Genomic DNA, 17,375 nt, shown 5'->3' on the forward strand with positions numbered 1-17,375 from the left:
GAGAAGAAAGACTAAAACCATATAAGATCAAGCCACATCTGCCATTTAGTCCACTAATAACTAAATTTCACTGACAGCTTGTTAAGGAAATACTCCTACTTTCACTTTAAAATGGTAGTAATAAGAAAAGAAAGTAAGAATACAGAAAGAGAGGGAGAGACTATTAGTCTGAAAATTGGAATTATTTCTATGAAAGCCTAGATTCTTTATTCAAAACCCCCATTTTTTAAATTAAATTTTAAAGTAACCAAAAACCTTGAAGGATCTGGCTACTAAACAGAAAAGACTGTGATGGCAAAAGTAACAAGCATGAGGAAGATTTCCACAGGATTAACTCAGGATCACTTCTAATTCCCATAATTTTATTGGAATACTCTTAATTGATGGGAATAACCAAAGGCCTTTCCATAATGGCTGGTAATTACTGTAATTCTGTGGAATAAAATACAGCATGGCAGTTCTGGGTCCTTTAAGCTTAAGCTTTATTTTTTTACCCATGCTATTAACAGCAAGAAAAATTAGTCAGTTGGGACAGGTTTTAGTTTACTGAACAGCAAATCTTGTACTCGCTGCTCTCCTAAACAGGTACATGCACTTCAGTCTTCTAAAGCAAAGAAGTTACAGCCAGATTGGAATGCTACAAAATAAATGAAAACTAATCATGCTGACAGCACAGTTAAGATGGTATATAAGGAGGTCAGAAAGATCAATTTCTTGTGTTTGTCTTTTAGCATCAGAATTATAATGTTTCTTTTCTCTCAGTGTTCCAGTCACTAGCCCCAAAATACTGGAATTTGCATCAATAGTGCATCAGAGTCCTCTTTGCTAGAGGCAGAGCTTTCTGCTTTATGCAGTAAGAAGAAATTACAGGAGGAGAAAACAAAACCACTTTAGAAATTTGAATTAAAAAAAGCATTAATTAGAAAAACAGATTTCACTTAAAGAAGCCTCATTACTGGCAGTGGAAGCAACAGCACAAGATTTTTAGGCAGAAGAACTGCTCCAGTTTCTTGTTTTCCTATTTATTTCAAACACTAGTGGTGAATGAAGTCATTTAAAGAGGACAAGCTGTCTTCCAGAAGAAAATATCCTGGAGACAAGCAACTTTTTAATAGTGGCAGTCTTCTGAAAGAGATACAGAAAATTGTTTCTGATTTTCAACCATCTTAAAACAGGCAAAGATTTTTATCATAATGGGAATAGAAGATGCTTATGTACTACACCAAACATATTTGTTATATTCTTATATTTCTACATCAAACGTTTCTTTCATAAAAGGATTTTCTTTTTGAGTACACATAAATTTAAAAGAGATTTACTAAATTATCCTTTTGTTGCCGTTCCTAGTAAAGGACTATACCTTTAGAAAAAGCAGAATTATTAGTTGATGAGAAGAGACTATGAAGCTTCAACAGAATGGAATCCACAATGGTGATAAATATTTAAAAGATTCATTTTTTTGTTTATTTTTTTTATAACTGAATCCTTCAGTATTACTTTTTGCTTGATTATTTTAGGAATAGAATTTACTTGCTGCTCTGCTTTAAACTTCTGCCAACAGTATTCTCTTCAACTGTCACTACATGCTGCAATAGCTTCACTTCATAGAAAATTCTTCTGCCCCACTCAGAATAAGTCTACATCAACTATATAGATAAATATATATATACACACATATACATATATATATTTGAAAAGGTATTTCAAGCAACCTGAGTTTTAGGCTATTTTAACTTTGGGTATTTTTCACTAGAAGTGATGAGGCTTGACTTGGCTTCTCTTCCTCTGGGAAAAAGATCATTCACAGGAAAACATTTAGTTTTCAAATTACCCTTTACGTCAAGGGATTAAATCCTCTTATACTTGAGCTAACTGGATATGCTGTGACAAGCTGCATAGCAGTCTCTAGACTTAAGTTTGGGAGGAAATACCAGCATAAGACTGCTCCAGTCCAAGGATAACACATCTCAACAATTCAAAATAATGTATTTACCTACATACATAGAAGTAAGTTTTAAAAGGTAGGGGTTTTGTTTTGTTTTTAAAGAACGGCAACAGTATCTTATTTTAAACTTAGTGCTCAAGCTGTAGTCTACTAGTATGATTACTTCCAGAGTACTAATCTGTACACCACAAAGCTTAGCTTGAAATATTGTCTCACAGAGAGCAGAAAAGAATGCAAGTCCAATAGAATATACTGCAAAGTTGTCTCTATGGACCATTATTCAGCTTCATTCTTTTAGTGCAAAGAACTTCCAGAATGGAGTAGTTCTTTCATAAGCTCACTCAAACCTTCAGTAGACAAAAGAATTTAAATTAGCAGGCTAATTACTTAAGCTGTTAGCTAAATTCTCCATTTCCACAAAGCAAAACATGACGTTAGTTATCTGGCAAGTTTTCTGCTTATACATATGTCAAACTGGAACATAGATAAGCCAATTCAGCAATCCTCTAGAGATCACAATATTGAATAAAAGAGTTAATCAAATGGACTTTTCTGCGGTGCTCATGAGCTTATACTCTGTTCAGGAATCTCAAGACTGCAAAGTTGGGCACTGAACTGCCCCATGTCACAGGTAGAAGAACTGAGGCATAGGGGGCAAAATCTTTGCTCAGGGCACGCAAAAATTCTCTAACAGAGAAGAGCTCTAACAGAGCTACGAACCTCTTCTCTCATTCTGTTTCTTTGCAAAAAGATCTTCCTCTCAAATGCAGATAGCAAAGATAACTTAAATATGCAAAGTAGCTTCACTCCTCTTCCTACTGGTATTGAGAATGAGAGACACACCAAAATTCATTACCAGCCTGAAATGGAGCTACATTTTCTTGTGCCAACAATTCATCTGGCAAATGCCATCAAATGGCAAAGCACATATAAAGAGGTTACAATTAGCACAGAACAGTCAGAGAACACAATTCAAAATTTAATGATGCCCCCCACAATTAGGATTCTTCCTAATTTGATATTGAGCATTTTACAGTAGTTCAAGTGGCACTTGTGGCTCAGACCTCTGAAAAAAACTTTCCTACCTCAGAAATCCAGTTGTTCTGCAGTCACTCTGAATAGACCTAAAGAAGTAGCTCACCTTTCTGCATTATATAGTCTGATGCATGGTGTGTATATTTTGCAAGGGAGAAGAAAATAGAGTTAGCAATTCTGCCAAAAGAGGATAGTATTAAAGAAGCCAATGCAAATCTATTTAAATTCAGCTAAGAAACTGTTCCATAGGGAAGAATCTTCCATGGTGAGCCATTTTTGGAGCAGATTGTGCAGATTTGGAACAGGGAAAACTGACCCTCCAGTGCAAGCTCCAATTACCCTCTCCCTCCCCAAAAGGAGCAAGTATGTATCCTATTTTTATATATATATTTATTCTCAGAAAGAAGTTGATGGGTTTTACCTGTTCTCGATGCCCACACTTGGCTGCCACTTGCAGTGATTGGAATGGAGAGGAGTGATTTCGGAGGGACAGGCAGAAGGACCATGCTGACTCCATATGGATAGTGCCCTGCCCAATGAGTACGGCAATGAAGAGAAGAGGTCATCTGATACGGAAGTTGCATACCTTACCCCTTTCAAACCCTGTGTGAATTGTGACATAAATAGTCTCTGGATGGTAGGAATACGACTGGTTAAGTTTCTTCTTCTTGTCCAAATCCTGTAACATCCAGGGGAAGAAAGTGCTAACACTGTGTGAAGGCCAAGCATAGAGTAACTTTCTCTTCTTTCAGCTATGGCATTTCTTCCATGGTCAGGATGAAGGGCAGCAGCCACCGGAGTTGTTAAAGAGCGAGAAGAATGCAGCTCATTATCTAGACTGGAATCTTCCTTGGAAGCTGTTGTACCTGAACAGCTCTGAGACAGGAGAAAAGAGAAGGTCCACTCTGAAGGCAGTTCTGGCATTTCTCCTAAAACCCGTCTGTGATGTACAGAGCACTGGGATGTAATCCCTGTGAGGTCTGTCATAGAACTGGAGCCCAATTTTATTTGAAAAGAAATTGGGAAAACCGGGATATCCAAGCGTGAGGATGGAGACTTGTGGCTCAAGTCTAAAAAAGGTATTTTGGTAGATTCTACGGGATAAAGTGCCAGAGACTGAAAGCTGAACATCTTGGTGCACCAGCTGTCAGCCCAGTGTGAGTGTAAGTTTCTGTTAATGCAGGAAAAAGCTTCCAATAGATTTTTAGCTCTACGTTGGCTGTACCTCTCAGCCACTGGAAGAATTTCAGAAGAATATGGCAGAGACTTTAAGTTATGGATGCTTTTGGCAGGTGCCAGTAGTTTATTGGCCGTTGCAGACAGCTTGCTTAACAGTGCTGGTTCTTTGGTACATTTTCTAAATTTCAAGCTGTTCAACAAACTGCACCTCTTGGCCCTCTGCCTTGGCATATGCACTAATCTCATGGCTATTTCCGTTTCCATTACTGGTGGTTTACATGCAAAGTACAAAGAATTGAGGAGCATGTTTTCCTGCTTATAGAATGTTTCTGAGGGAGTCTTCGAAGTTGAACTTCTAATTTTGTTGCTTTTTCTTACACTTTTTGGTTGATCTGATGTGGGAGCTTTTTTGCATGCCCTTCCAGGCTGTTTTTTTAATGGAGGAAGTCCTCTTAGTTTATTTTTAGTTCTGAAGGCACCATGGATTTCATCACATGCAGTTTGTGGTTGTCGACGGTAAGCACAAATTAAAGGAGTACCATCCTCTGACAATTTAATGCAGGACTCTAAATTAAGGCTCAGGTTTTCTGTTTCTGAATCCTGAGTCTTCAAAAATTGTGAACTAATATCATCTGTGGTAATCTTTGGCCTTTTGACATCTTGTAAAGTGCTACATAGTTTATTTTCACTGCTTATAACAGCAAAAATCTGCTTTGAAGGACCTTCAAACTTTGTATTTCTTGAAGTCACCAACTCATTTGAAGAGCTGCATAAAAGTTTCAAATTGTACAACATGCTTGGTTGCAGTGTGATATTTGCTTTTGCTTGGTAATTTGACTTCTGTTCTTGTTGTGCCTTGTCTGACAGATGTGCTTCCATCTCCTCATACATTTTCTTTCGTTTAAGTGCCTGACATTTCTTTATTTGATCAAGTTTCTCTGAACCTAAAGCTTCATTTTCTTTGCAAATTGAATGAGTTGGTGTAGTGTCTTGGCCTTCTCCAATCTCCTTTATATTATCTTTGCTCTGTGCATTTAAGTTGTAAGGCACACAAACTTCCCTGCAAACTACACAACTGGGGGATGATTCTTTGCAACTGTTTGACTGTATACTCGTATATGGATAAAATGTGGGTATTGTATTATACTGGATTTCTGATGAAGTTTTTGCGTCAGATAAATCTTCAGCTTGACAATCATGTATAGTTTCTGAAAGCAGATTGATATCTGCTGAGTTTGTGGGCTTTGTAGCATTTTTTCTTTTTTTTGAAGGATTTTTTAAGTTAGATCTTGGCATTTCTTCTAAAACCTTTTCATAATTCTCAGCACTGAGAGGGACTATTTTGCTACCAGACTGTTTTGAATCTTCTAACAAGAACTGTAGAGAATTTCCTCCATCAAGAGTAGAATATATTGGCAACCTTTTTCCAGGGGCTACTTCTCTTTCCATCTTGTCTTCTACACATGCATTCTTAAACTTCTCTCTACAGTCAGTATTTTCTGGTAGAGTTACATCCATGTCTTTTAGAGTTAGTTCACTATCCCCCTCATCTGTAGGCCCTTTGCTGTATGCACAAACTCTGGAACTCTTTGCATCTTTCAGAAAGCTAGTTGCTTTTCCATTCTCTGAAGATGGACTCTCATATATGCATATGCTGGCTTTTCTCTTAACAGACATTGTTATAGAAAGAGGTTTTGTCCCTGAAGAATCTTTGCTAAAAACGTATGCTGAAGATGAATCACGTTCATCTATTTGTGTATTCTCAGACAACATACACAGCTTTTCCTTCTGAGGCAGAGACACTCCCAAGTTCATAGCTGTCCGTGTTTCCGAATCCACATGAGTCTCGATCTCAGTTAGATCGTTGACGAAGTGTGTGTATCCTGAAAGGTCTGCATTTTCCAGGCGATTTAACACAGTGGATTTTGATTCTTTATCTTTTATGATTCCTTGAAAACTATCTTCTCTTACACATTTAAGAACTAATGGAGCCAGGTTGTCACCTTTTTTTATCAGTATCTCTTCACCTTGACTAGAGCCAATTGATATTTTAGTTTCTTCTATAGAAGTAACCACAGTTTGTAAACCAGTGTTTGATTGTTTGTGTAAGCTTTCTAAATGTTGAGTTTCAAAAATTTCATCTGCCAGCTCAGCTTCATTTTGCTTGCTGCCTGGAACTGGTCCAACTAATTCACTTTGACATGCAAGAAACTGATTTTCAATTGGACAAATGGTCTTTGCCGGTTGACTAGCATGTAGTCTTTGGATATTCAAGTTGTCAAATAACTGACTTGAATCACAGACTGAAGCACTGTACTCAGAGAGATTAGCTGTGAGTGATGACATGTCTTTCTCCTCATACGTGCCTAGTTCTCTCTTCTTCAAGCCTGATGGAGAGTTGCAAAATCCGAAATTATGAACGCATCGTTTTTTGATCAAATATCTGACTAACAGCTGTTCACTAGACTCATTTCTCTGATTGCTTTCAGGAGCATATGGAGACTCCACAGTTCTTATTTTACCAAATTTATCTATCTGGAGAGCACACACGCTAAGTGCCTCATCTCTGTCACAAATAATTTCATTGCCATCTTTATCAATATCAAACTGTTTCAGACTTTCAACCTCCATATTTTTATTTGATATCTCATCTCTTAACAAGGTAGTAGTGGTTGTCTCTGCAGTAGAAGCTGAGCAAAACATGTTTTTTGCTATGGAAGTATGATTTATTACATGCAGAGCTACACTTCCATTACCCCAGTCATCTTCACAAGGAAGAGATCTACCTGCTGAAGGGAAGTGTTTTTCAGAAATGATCGCCTGTTTACTATTATATCCAGCCGAATCTTCTGCTTCCAAACTGTTACTTTCTCCAATCTTCATTTCAACCTCACTCTTAAACAAATGACTGTTTGGGAGGTCATCATCTACATGCGTACTCTCTGATAAAATACAGGAAGCACTGGCAGCTGTACACTGGTCTTTTATACTCTGATGGTTACAATTCCATGTGTCACTCTGTTCATTTTCTGAATCAGTGACCACACTGTCTATATTCTCCAGTAAAGACATCATGTTCTTTTGGGAAACTTTGCTTGTCATATTAGGGGTATTGATAGTCTTAAGATTTACTGAAGGCTTGAATTTGTCTTTCGGAAGCACAGATTCAGTGACTTGTTCCTCCACTGCTCCAGAAGCACCAATTGGTTCTTTTCCAGATAGAAAAGAGCCTTGAGCCTTGTCTCTGCTTGAAACTTCATTAGCAGTACAAGGAGCAAGTTCATTATCATGATGTACTCTTGATTTTTGTGCAACAGGAGGTAAAGTTATATTTAGTGTATAAACCAAATTAGTTTCTTTGCCAATGGATAAACTGTCATTACTATTGGCTTCTGTAGCTTCAGCTAAATTGCCAGCCAATTCTTCTGATGTTGTATTACTCTCAGAAGCCTTTTCAAGCAGTTGTAGCACAGGTGAACCTTTCTCTAATTTGGTACTGAGTTCCAGACAGCCATGGCTACTGGGAGAAGTAGTGTTTTTATTGTAGGTATTATAAAAGCATACGCATGTCTGCTCAGTTTCAGAAGGAACAATGTTGTTTGTTTCCATCAATAGACTATTTTCTGCTGTATCATCCTTGTGCAGATCACTGACAGCTAATTGCCACTGGTCCTTTTTCCACTTACCAGCTTCTGATGGGACGATTTTTAATTTTTCTTTTGAGAAATCCTCAGGAGATGAAGCAACAGAACTAAAAACTGAAGAATTACGACACTCAGAATTAACATCTGCTTGAGCTTCAGGCCAGCTACTATCTTTAATGTTATCTCCCATAGCAATTTTTCTCTGGATTTCAGCAGCTTCTTCAGATTCATAGCTGTATGAATTATCTATATTATCACTTACTTCTCTATGATTGGTTTTATCCCTAGATAATTCTTCATTCCCTACTACTGAGAGCTGTTCTACTGGTATGGATTTGGAGGTCTGGTTCTCTAGAAACCCAGTTCCATGATCATGACGACTTTGACTTTCCATGTTTTCAGGAAGATACTCCTCCTGGCTTTCACTGTTAATTCCACAGACTGCAGTACCGCTGCTTTCTAGCGGCATATTTCTGAAGTGCAGGTAACAGGTGTCTTTCAGAACAGAACATGAAACTTCAGAAGTTTCTCTGGAGAGTGTTCTAGAACTCTGTATTGATGACCTGTCAGGTTCATTATTAGGTACAGGAACAGTACTGAAGTCATGAGCACTGTTTTCTTCATCCTGCTGATAGGTCTGGCAAATAGCAAGTGATGTATTGAATTCATTAACAGGATTTTGCCTGGGTAGCTTTTCTTTTCTAGTTTCCAAAATAGATGCAACGTTACCCCCTGTTGTCAATGGCATGACAGTATGGGCTTTTAACCCATTATATTCATTTATTTCTTGCGAATGTTCAGTGGTTGATTCAACGTTCCTGACTGTTAAAGGCTCTGAAAAAACTAACATGCTGGTTTCTGAAACCTCATCACTGGCCATGACTGTGCCTACATCTGGGCATTCATTGCTCTCAGGTGGAAGATCTTTACTCACTCTGTCATTCCTGTATCCTGCTTTACTAAATATCCTAGTCCCATCAGCCTTCATACCTTGTGCTTCTTCAGCAGGCTTTGGCAGAGTTTCAGCTGTCACCTGGACATTTGCTTGGTTTTCTTCTGCACATGAAAAGTAAAGAAAGTCAGTACCATACACTAAGTTTGGAACACATTCAACTTATTACATTCCTTTTAGCACTATATAGAATATCGTGTATAGAAAAGTTTTGCTAGCTTTCTTTATGATTAATGCTCTCATATAATCCAATTTTGAAAGATGAGGAAACACAAAACATCTGCTATTAATAAGAGCTTCTGCCCTGGGATAAACAAGTTTTCCAGTGAAATAACTAAAACACATCTTGTACATAAAAGGTCTTCAGGAAAGTACACATGCTGTCGCAAAAAAGCAGAAAATTAACTTTTCATGTATTTCTAACTATGCAGGACAATTGTTTCTACTGTAAAACAAAGTAAATGAGCTATCCTACAATCACTCATTAGTTTTTACCAATAAAAGGGGATCTGGGAGAGAAGCAGGGAGTAGATACAGATATACAATTAAAATACGCACCTTTGTTCTTCAGAGATCCTGCTATTTCAGTGCAACAGATGCTTGAAGACTTCACCCCATGCTGATTTAAGTGAAGCTCCTCCTGAAACAAGACAGAAATACCATTGAAGACTGATCAATTCTCTGAAACTTTTTGCACATTTCAGGAACTGTACCTGCTCAGATAGGTTAGTTCTGAACAGAACGCCCACCGAGAAACCTCAGAACATACCAGCCCTTGGAGGGAGGAGGAAAAAACTGATTTGTGTACGTAAGCCTGCTTTTAAGATTGATAATACAGGCAGCCTTGTCTTGCAAGCAGTTCAAACAGGGCATTCTCTTCTTTCTGATCCTATCTATCACTAGCATCTCACCACGAGAGAGGGATGCATCCAGAAAAGATTTGTATTTAGTGCCAGTGAAGTCTCGTCTTGCAAGCAGCTAAGATTTTAGTGGATTAAACAGAAAGTGTCCCAAATTTGAAACAGAAAAGTAATCCAGCCTCCAAGTCTACCTCACCTCCCAAATCCTGTATGTCTCCTCAGTTAAACCTCTCATGCAGAGGAAATAAAAACGCAAAAAACCCTACCTACCTACTGCATTTCTCATTCTGCAGTTTGAGTTTACACTGATATTAATATAACTTCTAAATTTTCTGATTAGTTGGACTACATTAATGATACCTGAATTTTTATTATATTTCTAGAAGTGTTGAAGATGAATTAGAAGACAAGTTCAAGAAAAGGTATGTTATCAATGTATTCTCCTTAAATACAACTTTGAATTTTCACCTAACAACTGATTTCTCCTCTTACATGGACAAAGGGATCAGGGATGAGGCTGAAAAATCACCTCCCAGACAGAGTATTTTCAAACTCATTCATCGCAAAGACTTGTTGCTCATTGGGAAAGGAAGGGTTACAGAATGGCCTAGACACTTATTCTTCATATGTGTATTTAAAAGTTTTTAACAGTTGTTAAACATCCAGTGCTCACAGAATGGTTAACCCAGACTGATTGTGACATTTGAGTTGGAAGTCTAGGTCATTCAGTCAAACAAAAGAGTTGAGGAAGGGGTGGTGACAAAGTTGGAATAAGGGATCTTATCAGAAGTTAAAACCTCTGATAAAAAGCATATTCCTCAAGATTTTTATTAGAGCTTGCCTTTTACCATCTTTCCCTTGGTTTGTATAAGAACCAGGATCAGATGACCTAGGCCTACTTAGCAAAAAAACTCCAAACTTCCTGCACATTTGAAATATGTGAATGCTCATCCTGGAATATTGAACAACTGTGGAAAATTTAATGAATTCTGTTCTCACCGATTTACAAGTAAATTGAACAGGTATCAAATTCCAGAGTTACAACTGCAAACTGTTCTATCTCTTACATCCAGTAATAAACGTAAAATATGCCTCTTATCCAGATATTACCTAGCTGATGTATCACAATACTTTTTTCTCTCCCATCTCCTGTTTGTGACAAATCTTTACAAACTAAACAGAACTGATGGAAGAGTCACTAAAATTTTGTATACTGCTTTCCCTGCAAAATAATCATGCATACATTTCTGAAACCTTGAGGCACTCGGAGGTAAAATATTTTCTAATATCAGTAATCAAAACAACAACATTAAGGGAGCCAAGAGAAATTTGTGTTTTACCTAAAAAGTATAAAGAAATGCCACCTGCTGTACAAAATGCAAAACAACTGTTTACCCTATAAATTTGACCTTCAACCAAGTTTCCCCTGCACTTACTTATTTCTTAGTTTTTCAAAATTTTTTGTTTCTCTAAAAAGTGCAATTTTTAATAGAAAGTTTGGGGACTTTTCAGTTTTTAATAGAGTATTCTTTGGCATATTTTTCCAATATAATATTAGTATACTATTAATACATCCAATTTACCTTTCCTCATATTCAACAAGTCTTTGCCTAGAAATAACTTTTTTTTTTTTTTTTTTATCATCAGTGTTTGCTAGAGGGGAAAAAGAAAATGACCATGTGAGCCTTATTATTTTGAAAAAGAAAACCAACACTGATCTAATTATAAATGAAAATTCTAAAAATGAAGAAGAATCTGTTTTTAGATAAAAAGAAACCCTGAAACCCTAAATTGGAGCCCTTGTAGCACTGTAATACTACTACCAGATTAAAATAACTATTATTTATAGTGCCTTAAATGGGGATGATATCTGTGGAATATGCTGTACCCACAGGACATGGATACTGGGCAAGGCAAGGTTTTTTAGTTTTCTCCTCCTTTTTGGTCACCTGCCTCAGTTCTCCTTCATATTGTTACATACCTGCCTGATACTATTCCAATGGTATTTATGAAAGTGAAAGGAAAAGCTTGATATTTTAAAATACTGTTGGTCTACTCAGTGATAAGTGGAAGTGATAGCTTTCACCGAACCCATGAAAATCAAAAGAATGACACATATTCCAGAAGAAACACATAAGAAACAGGAAACCACATGGACAAAATCCTCTCCCTAGTCACTGTAACCCTAAGTTCAAAATATCATGCAGGGATCAATTTTTCTATTCTCTTACTTGTTTTGACCACCAACTTTCCTCAGGAGTTAAAGCACAGCATTCAGCAAGATACTCCTCAGTATCTTGGCCCTCTTTATCTTCTTTCTGGTATCCACCAGTAGAAGAGTCTAGTTTCCTAGAGTTTCTTTTTTTGGTTTCTTCATCCTCTTCAAGGTCTCCCGACTTTAGTAATTCTTCAGTAAGGGATTCTGCTAGCCCATGAGAAATCACCTTGGGCATATCACCCAAGTTCTCTGTTTTCTGAGACAAGTTTTCTACTCCAGCAGTCCTATGATGCTCAGATGGCAAACTGTCCCTGTGTGCTAGCACAGCTGTTGGTACCTCAGACTTTGCATCTAATCCAACATTAGGCTCCGATACAGCCATAAGTTCAGTGGAGATGCTGACTGGCAGTCCAGTGTACAATTCCTCTACTACAGCAGACATGGAAGAACCAAGGAGGGATTCCACCCCAGATGATAGCATCAGGGCAGTTGAAGACCTGTTATCCGAAGCTTTTCAGTTTACCCTAAAAATAAACGCAATGTTAAATCAGCATACATGGGAGTAATCTCTACATTAAAAGAAAAGCTTCATTCTTCCAGATGCAAACATGTGTGTTCAAGAAGGGTATTTTCAAATAAGTTTTTAAGAGGCGCTGAAAAGCACTTGAGTATTTAAGCAAATACTTCAAGAACAAGAGAAGAGAGTGTGGGCAAACATACTCCTAGATCTTATTTTCACATTCAAATGTCTCCCAGATACACCGTTATCTTCTGGAGAACTTGAAAACAGGCTACAGAGGGAATCTCTAGGGCTTACATTAGACAGTCTGTTCCTTAGTGACAGCATCTTTTATTGTCCTGTGATTTTCTTAAGCTTCTGATGTTTGAGCAGCTTTTCTTCCTACTTTTCCTAACTATAAGAAAATGCCTTATAAGACAAATCATCATACACTGTGCCTTGTAGTTTGGCTCACGTAAACAATAGATGCCTGCCGTGAAGGATGAAATCACATTATTACTGATTTTCCGCACAACATTGCCATCACCCTCCGCCTCGGCAAGCTCCTTGGTAGGTAGCACCCTCCTAGGACAGCGACCGTACGGACCACCGCGACCACCACAGCGCGGAGACGGGTTCAGGCTCCGGCCTAGCCCAGACGCCGCGAGCACGGCTAACAGCTTCCTAAGGCGGGTGAACACGCTGCAATAGCAGCGCTTCCCAAGTTTACAGATCGCTTCTGGAGGCGAACGCGCGATGGCTAAGCCGGTTCCTACAGAAGCGCCAGTTACTCGGCTAAGAGGCGGTGTAGACACGCGGGCCGCTCAGGCGGGCGCCGACCCCGCCGCCCCGCAGCGGCCCGTGCGGGGGCTCGCGGGCGCTGGCCGCGCTCCGCCGGCGCGGAGGAGGGCCGGTACCCCGGGCAGGCCGCCCCCACCCGCGCCGCCGACCCGCCCTTCACCAGCCCCAGCCCCAGCCCCAGCTCCGCAGGCGACCGCCGGCCCCGGCAACGCAGGCGCCGGCCGGGGCCCGCCGAGGCGCCGCTTTGTCCCGCGCCGCCGCGGACCGGGCGGGTCCCGCCCCGCGCCCGCCGCCCCGGCCCGCGCACCGGGCGGAGGAGCCGCCCGCTCCCGCCGAGCCCGGGCACGGCGCGACCGCCCGCTCCCGGGCCGGGGGGGGGAAGCGGGCCCCCCCCGCCGAGCCCGGCCCGCCGCCCCCGCCCGCGCACGGGAGGCCCCGGCGGCGCGGCCCGGGGCGCCCGCTGCCCACGCCCAGGCGGCGGCGGGGCCGAGCCGCGGGGCCCTCTCGCCCCCGCGGGGCTCCCGCGCCGCCCCGCGCCTCGCTCCGTTACCTGAGCGGGCAGCGGCCGCCGGCCCCGCTCCTGCCCGCGCCGCGCCGCGCCGCGCCGGGCCGCCCGCCCCCTGCCCGCGCGCATCACTTCCTCATCCGGGCCCTGCCGCCGGCTCGCCGCGCCCCGCCCTGCCCCGCCATTCCCCCGCGGGGGAGGTGCCCTGGACCGGACGCCCCGCCCCCGCCCCGCCCCCGCCCCGCCCTCTCGTCTCGGCGGCGGGCGTCACGTGGCGCGCGCGTGCCGGGCGCGCGGGCCCCGGATGCGGAAGTGGCGAGCGCTGCCCTGGGAGCCTGGTCGCGGCGCCGCCGCTGCGCCCGGCCGCCGGCGGGGGACGCGGGAGCGGCACCGGGAGCGGGAGGTCAGGGTCCTGAGGGGGGGTTGCCGCCCCGGGGCTGCGGCGGGCCGCGCCGCGCCGCTCGCTCTGGGTAACCGGCCCCGGAGGACTGAACTGGCTTTCGAGGCCGCGGTCGTGTTTGCTGCTGCGTTTCGCCCGCCGGGGGCAGCGGGCCGCTCGGTCCGCTCCCGTGGGGCGGGCTCGGTGTGAACAGATGCGCGTGGCGGATGAGTATTTATTTGAAACCCGCGTCAATTCCGGATTTGAAGGTTTTATAAAGTTATTTTAACAAGCCTTAAGTGTATGTTTTTCCCCACCATGTCTTTTTAGCGCAGTACTTCGCAAAAGTGGATCTGCAAGCTCGATGCTTAACGTGTTTAAAACCTTTAGAGTTCCTCTGACGCATGCTTTCATTTGGTATATGGGTACGGTTATCCCAAACACGTGTTTTAACTAGAAGAGCTTGTATTTTAATTTAATGATGTGGCTATAAGTGTTATGAAGAGAAACTTTGTCCATACTGATAATTTTCAGTTTAAGTAAACTTCCAAAAAGAGTAAATGGAAAAAGTAAAGTTCCTCCATAGAAATATACTCTCTCTGTTTTAAATAAAAGCAGGAAGAAAAATGTGAATGATATGTTTAAAAAAAAGTATTCAATACAACCCAGTGTGTAAAACTGACGTGCCTGGCCTTGTATGTTTATACAGCTGCCCTCTGCTGGCTGTATCTTTGCTGCTTTGGTGCAAAATCATCATCCAGATGTGGATTCCAAGTGTCTTTTGGTGTGAGAGGTGGAATTCAATTGTAGTAGTCGCTGTGGAGTGCAGTGACAAAAACGGAAGAACTTTTAGCTGTGGGCCTTTGAGTATTGATCTTATGTCATTAAAATATTAGATCCAGAAATTCATCCTTGAAATGTAAAAGATGCACTTCTAGAGAGTGATACTAGCTCTCTGATGGGAGTGCTGGTAGAAGAGGAGTCTTTACTAAACTTTTACTCTGAAGTTTATTGAATTTTGTGACATGCCAGCCTTTCAGATGTGGTATTCTTGGCTAAGTGAGTCCCCTTGGCAGTCGTGCTGATAGAACATCCGTTGTCCACGCGATCGAGGATGTAGTCTCCTGACTCTCTCTAAAAGGATTCTTCATGGAAATGTTGTTCTTTCATAATAGCAGACATGTCCACAGAGTATAAAGAATAGTCTTGTAATAACAGGAGGTCTGTTTTGTTTTTTTTTCATTTCCATGTTAGATATGCAAGATGTCATCTACTGTTTTTGCTCAAAGCAGCTGAACCGGGAAGCACCTTGATGCTGACAGAGCCCCCCATGGTGGTGGGGGACCTTCTCTTCCCAGAGAAGACCTAGAATTCAAGATGAGAACCAACAAGGTGTACAAGCTCGTCATACATAAGAAGGGGTTTGGAGGCAGTGGTCAGTATCTTCTGGCTCATAACAGTGAGATCAGTGTGCTCTTCCTTATTTTAACTGTTTTATTGATCTTTTTAACAAAACAAGCAGGGTGGAACTTTAATGTAATGAGCAGTATTACCAGCCAGAGTGTGGAAAGCTCTTTTCAATAGCAAGATACAGCAGAACAAAATTGTATTAATTTGTCAGAACCAAATGCAATTGCATCTGTAAAATAAAATGACTTTATTCTGCCTCTTCTGCTTTTGTTTTGTCACTTTTCATCTGTTTGTTTTCTTCTTCTAACCTTATATTTCAGTCACCCTTAATAAGGGTGACAGAGGTGTCAATGACTTGTTATCACTGCATGTGGATGCATATAGGGTCAGACTTTGTGTTTCTGTCTACTAAGAACAACATTTATTTGTTTGCTTCCTACTTCGCGGTTGACTTCTCGGATTCTCCAAATCATAGCATGTTAATCAAGTTCTGCTAAGAAGATTCTATACTATCTGCCTTCCTGCCAGTGCCCATTAAATGGGAAACAGAAGATTCTGCTTGCCTAAGTAAAGCAGGCTCTTTTGTTGAACAAATCTGGTGTGAATGTTCTGTGACTTGAAAGAAAAGTTGTTGCCCACAAGATTGGCCAGACTGAAGTGACTGGATTGGGGCACTATCATGTAGTGAATATAGTGTATTGTTAATGTGTTAATCCTGGACTAGTACACTAATGTTGAGCAGGCTTATGCATACAAAAATACACGTTTCTGTGTTCGATACATATTTGTTCATTGCAGGTTTCCTTATTCTTTTATGTTTTGTCTTGTAGATGATGAACTGGTGGTGAATCCTAAAGTATTTCTTCAAATCAAGCTGGGAGATGTTGTGGAAATTGCACATCCCAATGATGAATACAGGTGAATTCTTTGTGCTGTTATCAGTCAAGTGTGGTTAGAGAACTGAAAGAGCGTGTTCACATGTGGAGCAGTACATACGTGTAGGCAGTAGCCTCTAGACTGAGGGACCACTGGTTGCTTGATTTCATAACTTTGCTTCAGGAGGCTATGTTTTTTCTGCCTGAAGAAAAGTAAAGGGGATAACTGTAGCAAGAGGTCTTATCTTCAAGTTTGTGGAATCCTTTGTGTTTGATGCTAGTTTGCTGGCTGTTTGTAGGGTAAGTAGCACCTGAATATGGAGAAATACACAACATCTTTATCTTCTTGATACAGCTGCTCTTACCTAATGATTGTTCTTCCATTCTGTAGTATCTCCTAGGCAAAATGAAAATTTCCTGGTCTGGCTGCAAAAATGTAAACCTCCTTATATGAAACTGTTTATCTTGCAGCTTATGTCTGAAAAGTAGGAGTGTACCTGTTTGATGATCTGAGAAGCTCTTGCGTGGCTTATCTTCCCCATTAGAGCATCACATTTAGCTAAACGGTACCTTAGGGTTATAATAGGTATAAAGAACAAGGGGTGACGGGCAGAGAGGATGATGTACGATGTTTTCAGAAAATATTAATGTAAATGTTTGTTAATATGGCATTGCAAATGCTTAGTTTATCCCATGTTCAGTGTTACTAAATTGCTTTGAGAGAGTGATTTAGTCAGAGTAGATTGGTGTTTCAGCTTTTCTGCTTTTTTCTTTTTTGTGTCCTAGCCCCCTGCTCCTACAAGTGAAGTCACTTAAGGAAGATTTGCAGAAAGGTGAGACTCTAGACTTACAATATGCATGGTAATACCATAGACAAAGATTATGTGATTGGACTGTAGCAGTGATTGAGTAATGCCATATATTTTAACCTTATAAGAAAATCAATGCTTTGTCTACTTAGGAATGGAAGGATTATTATTTTATCAGGAAATGAATAACCGATTTTAAATCAGCTTTTGGCTGGGTAATGTGGGGTACAGTTTAAACAAAATTATTGGCTTTTAGCCTTAAAT

General features: G+C 41.0%; 2 protein-coding genes across 7 annotated transcripts in view; one reads left to right on the top strand and one right to left on the bottom strand.

The window, feature by feature from the left end:
* The window catches only part of PRR14L (proline rich 14 like), a 20,846-nt gene extending 7,141 nt beyond the window's left edge, over nucleotides 1-13,705 (bottom strand). The window contains exons 1-4 of one of the 3 annotated variants that reach the window (XM_067307211.1): nucleotides 13,684-13,705; nucleotides 11,847-12,357; nucleotides 9,314-9,395; nucleotides 3,402-8,859 (exon numbers count right to left, since the gene is read on the bottom strand). In XM_067307211.1, coding sequence (XP_067163312.1) covers nucleotides 3,402-8,859; nucleotides 9,314-9,395; nucleotides 11,847-12,314 — 6,008 coding nt within the window. In that variant the 5' untranslated portion in view covers nucleotides 12,315-12,357; nucleotides 13,684-13,705. Of the gene's footprint in view, nucleotides 1-3,031; nucleotides 3,105-3,401; nucleotides 8,860-9,313; nucleotides 9,396-11,846; nucleotides 12,376-13,683 lie in introns of those variants that run through there. The other 2 variants (XM_067307214.1, XM_067307212.1) reach the window with 2 other exon arrangements.
* Nucleotides 13,706-13,939: 234 nt separating this feature from the next.
* Nucleotides 13,940-17,375, top strand: part of DEPDC5 (DEP domain containing 5, GATOR1 subcomplex subunit) — a 49,581-nt gene continuing 46,145 nt past the window's right edge. For all 4 annotated transcript variants that reach the window (XM_067307312.1, XM_067307314.1, XM_067307313.1 and 1 more), the window contains exons 1-4: nucleotides 13,940-14,041; nucleotides 15,272-15,452; nucleotides 16,258-16,345; nucleotides 17,089-17,135. In XM_067307312.1, coding sequence (XP_067163413.1) covers nucleotides 15,395-15,452; nucleotides 16,258-16,345; nucleotides 17,089-17,135 — 193 coding nt within the window. In that variant the 5' untranslated portion in view covers nucleotides 13,940-14,041; nucleotides 15,272-15,394. The remainder of the gene's footprint in view (nucleotides 14,042-15,271; nucleotides 15,453-16,257; nucleotides 16,346-17,088; nucleotides 17,136-17,375) is intronic.

The sequence above is a fragment of the Apteryx mantelli genome, chromosome 17, assembly GCF_036417845.1.
Source record: "Apteryx mantelli isolate bAptMan1 chromosome 17, bAptMan1.hap1, whole genome shotgun sequence".
NCBI lineage: Eukaryota > Metazoa > Chordata > Aves > Apterygiformes > Apterygidae > Apteryx > Apteryx mantelli.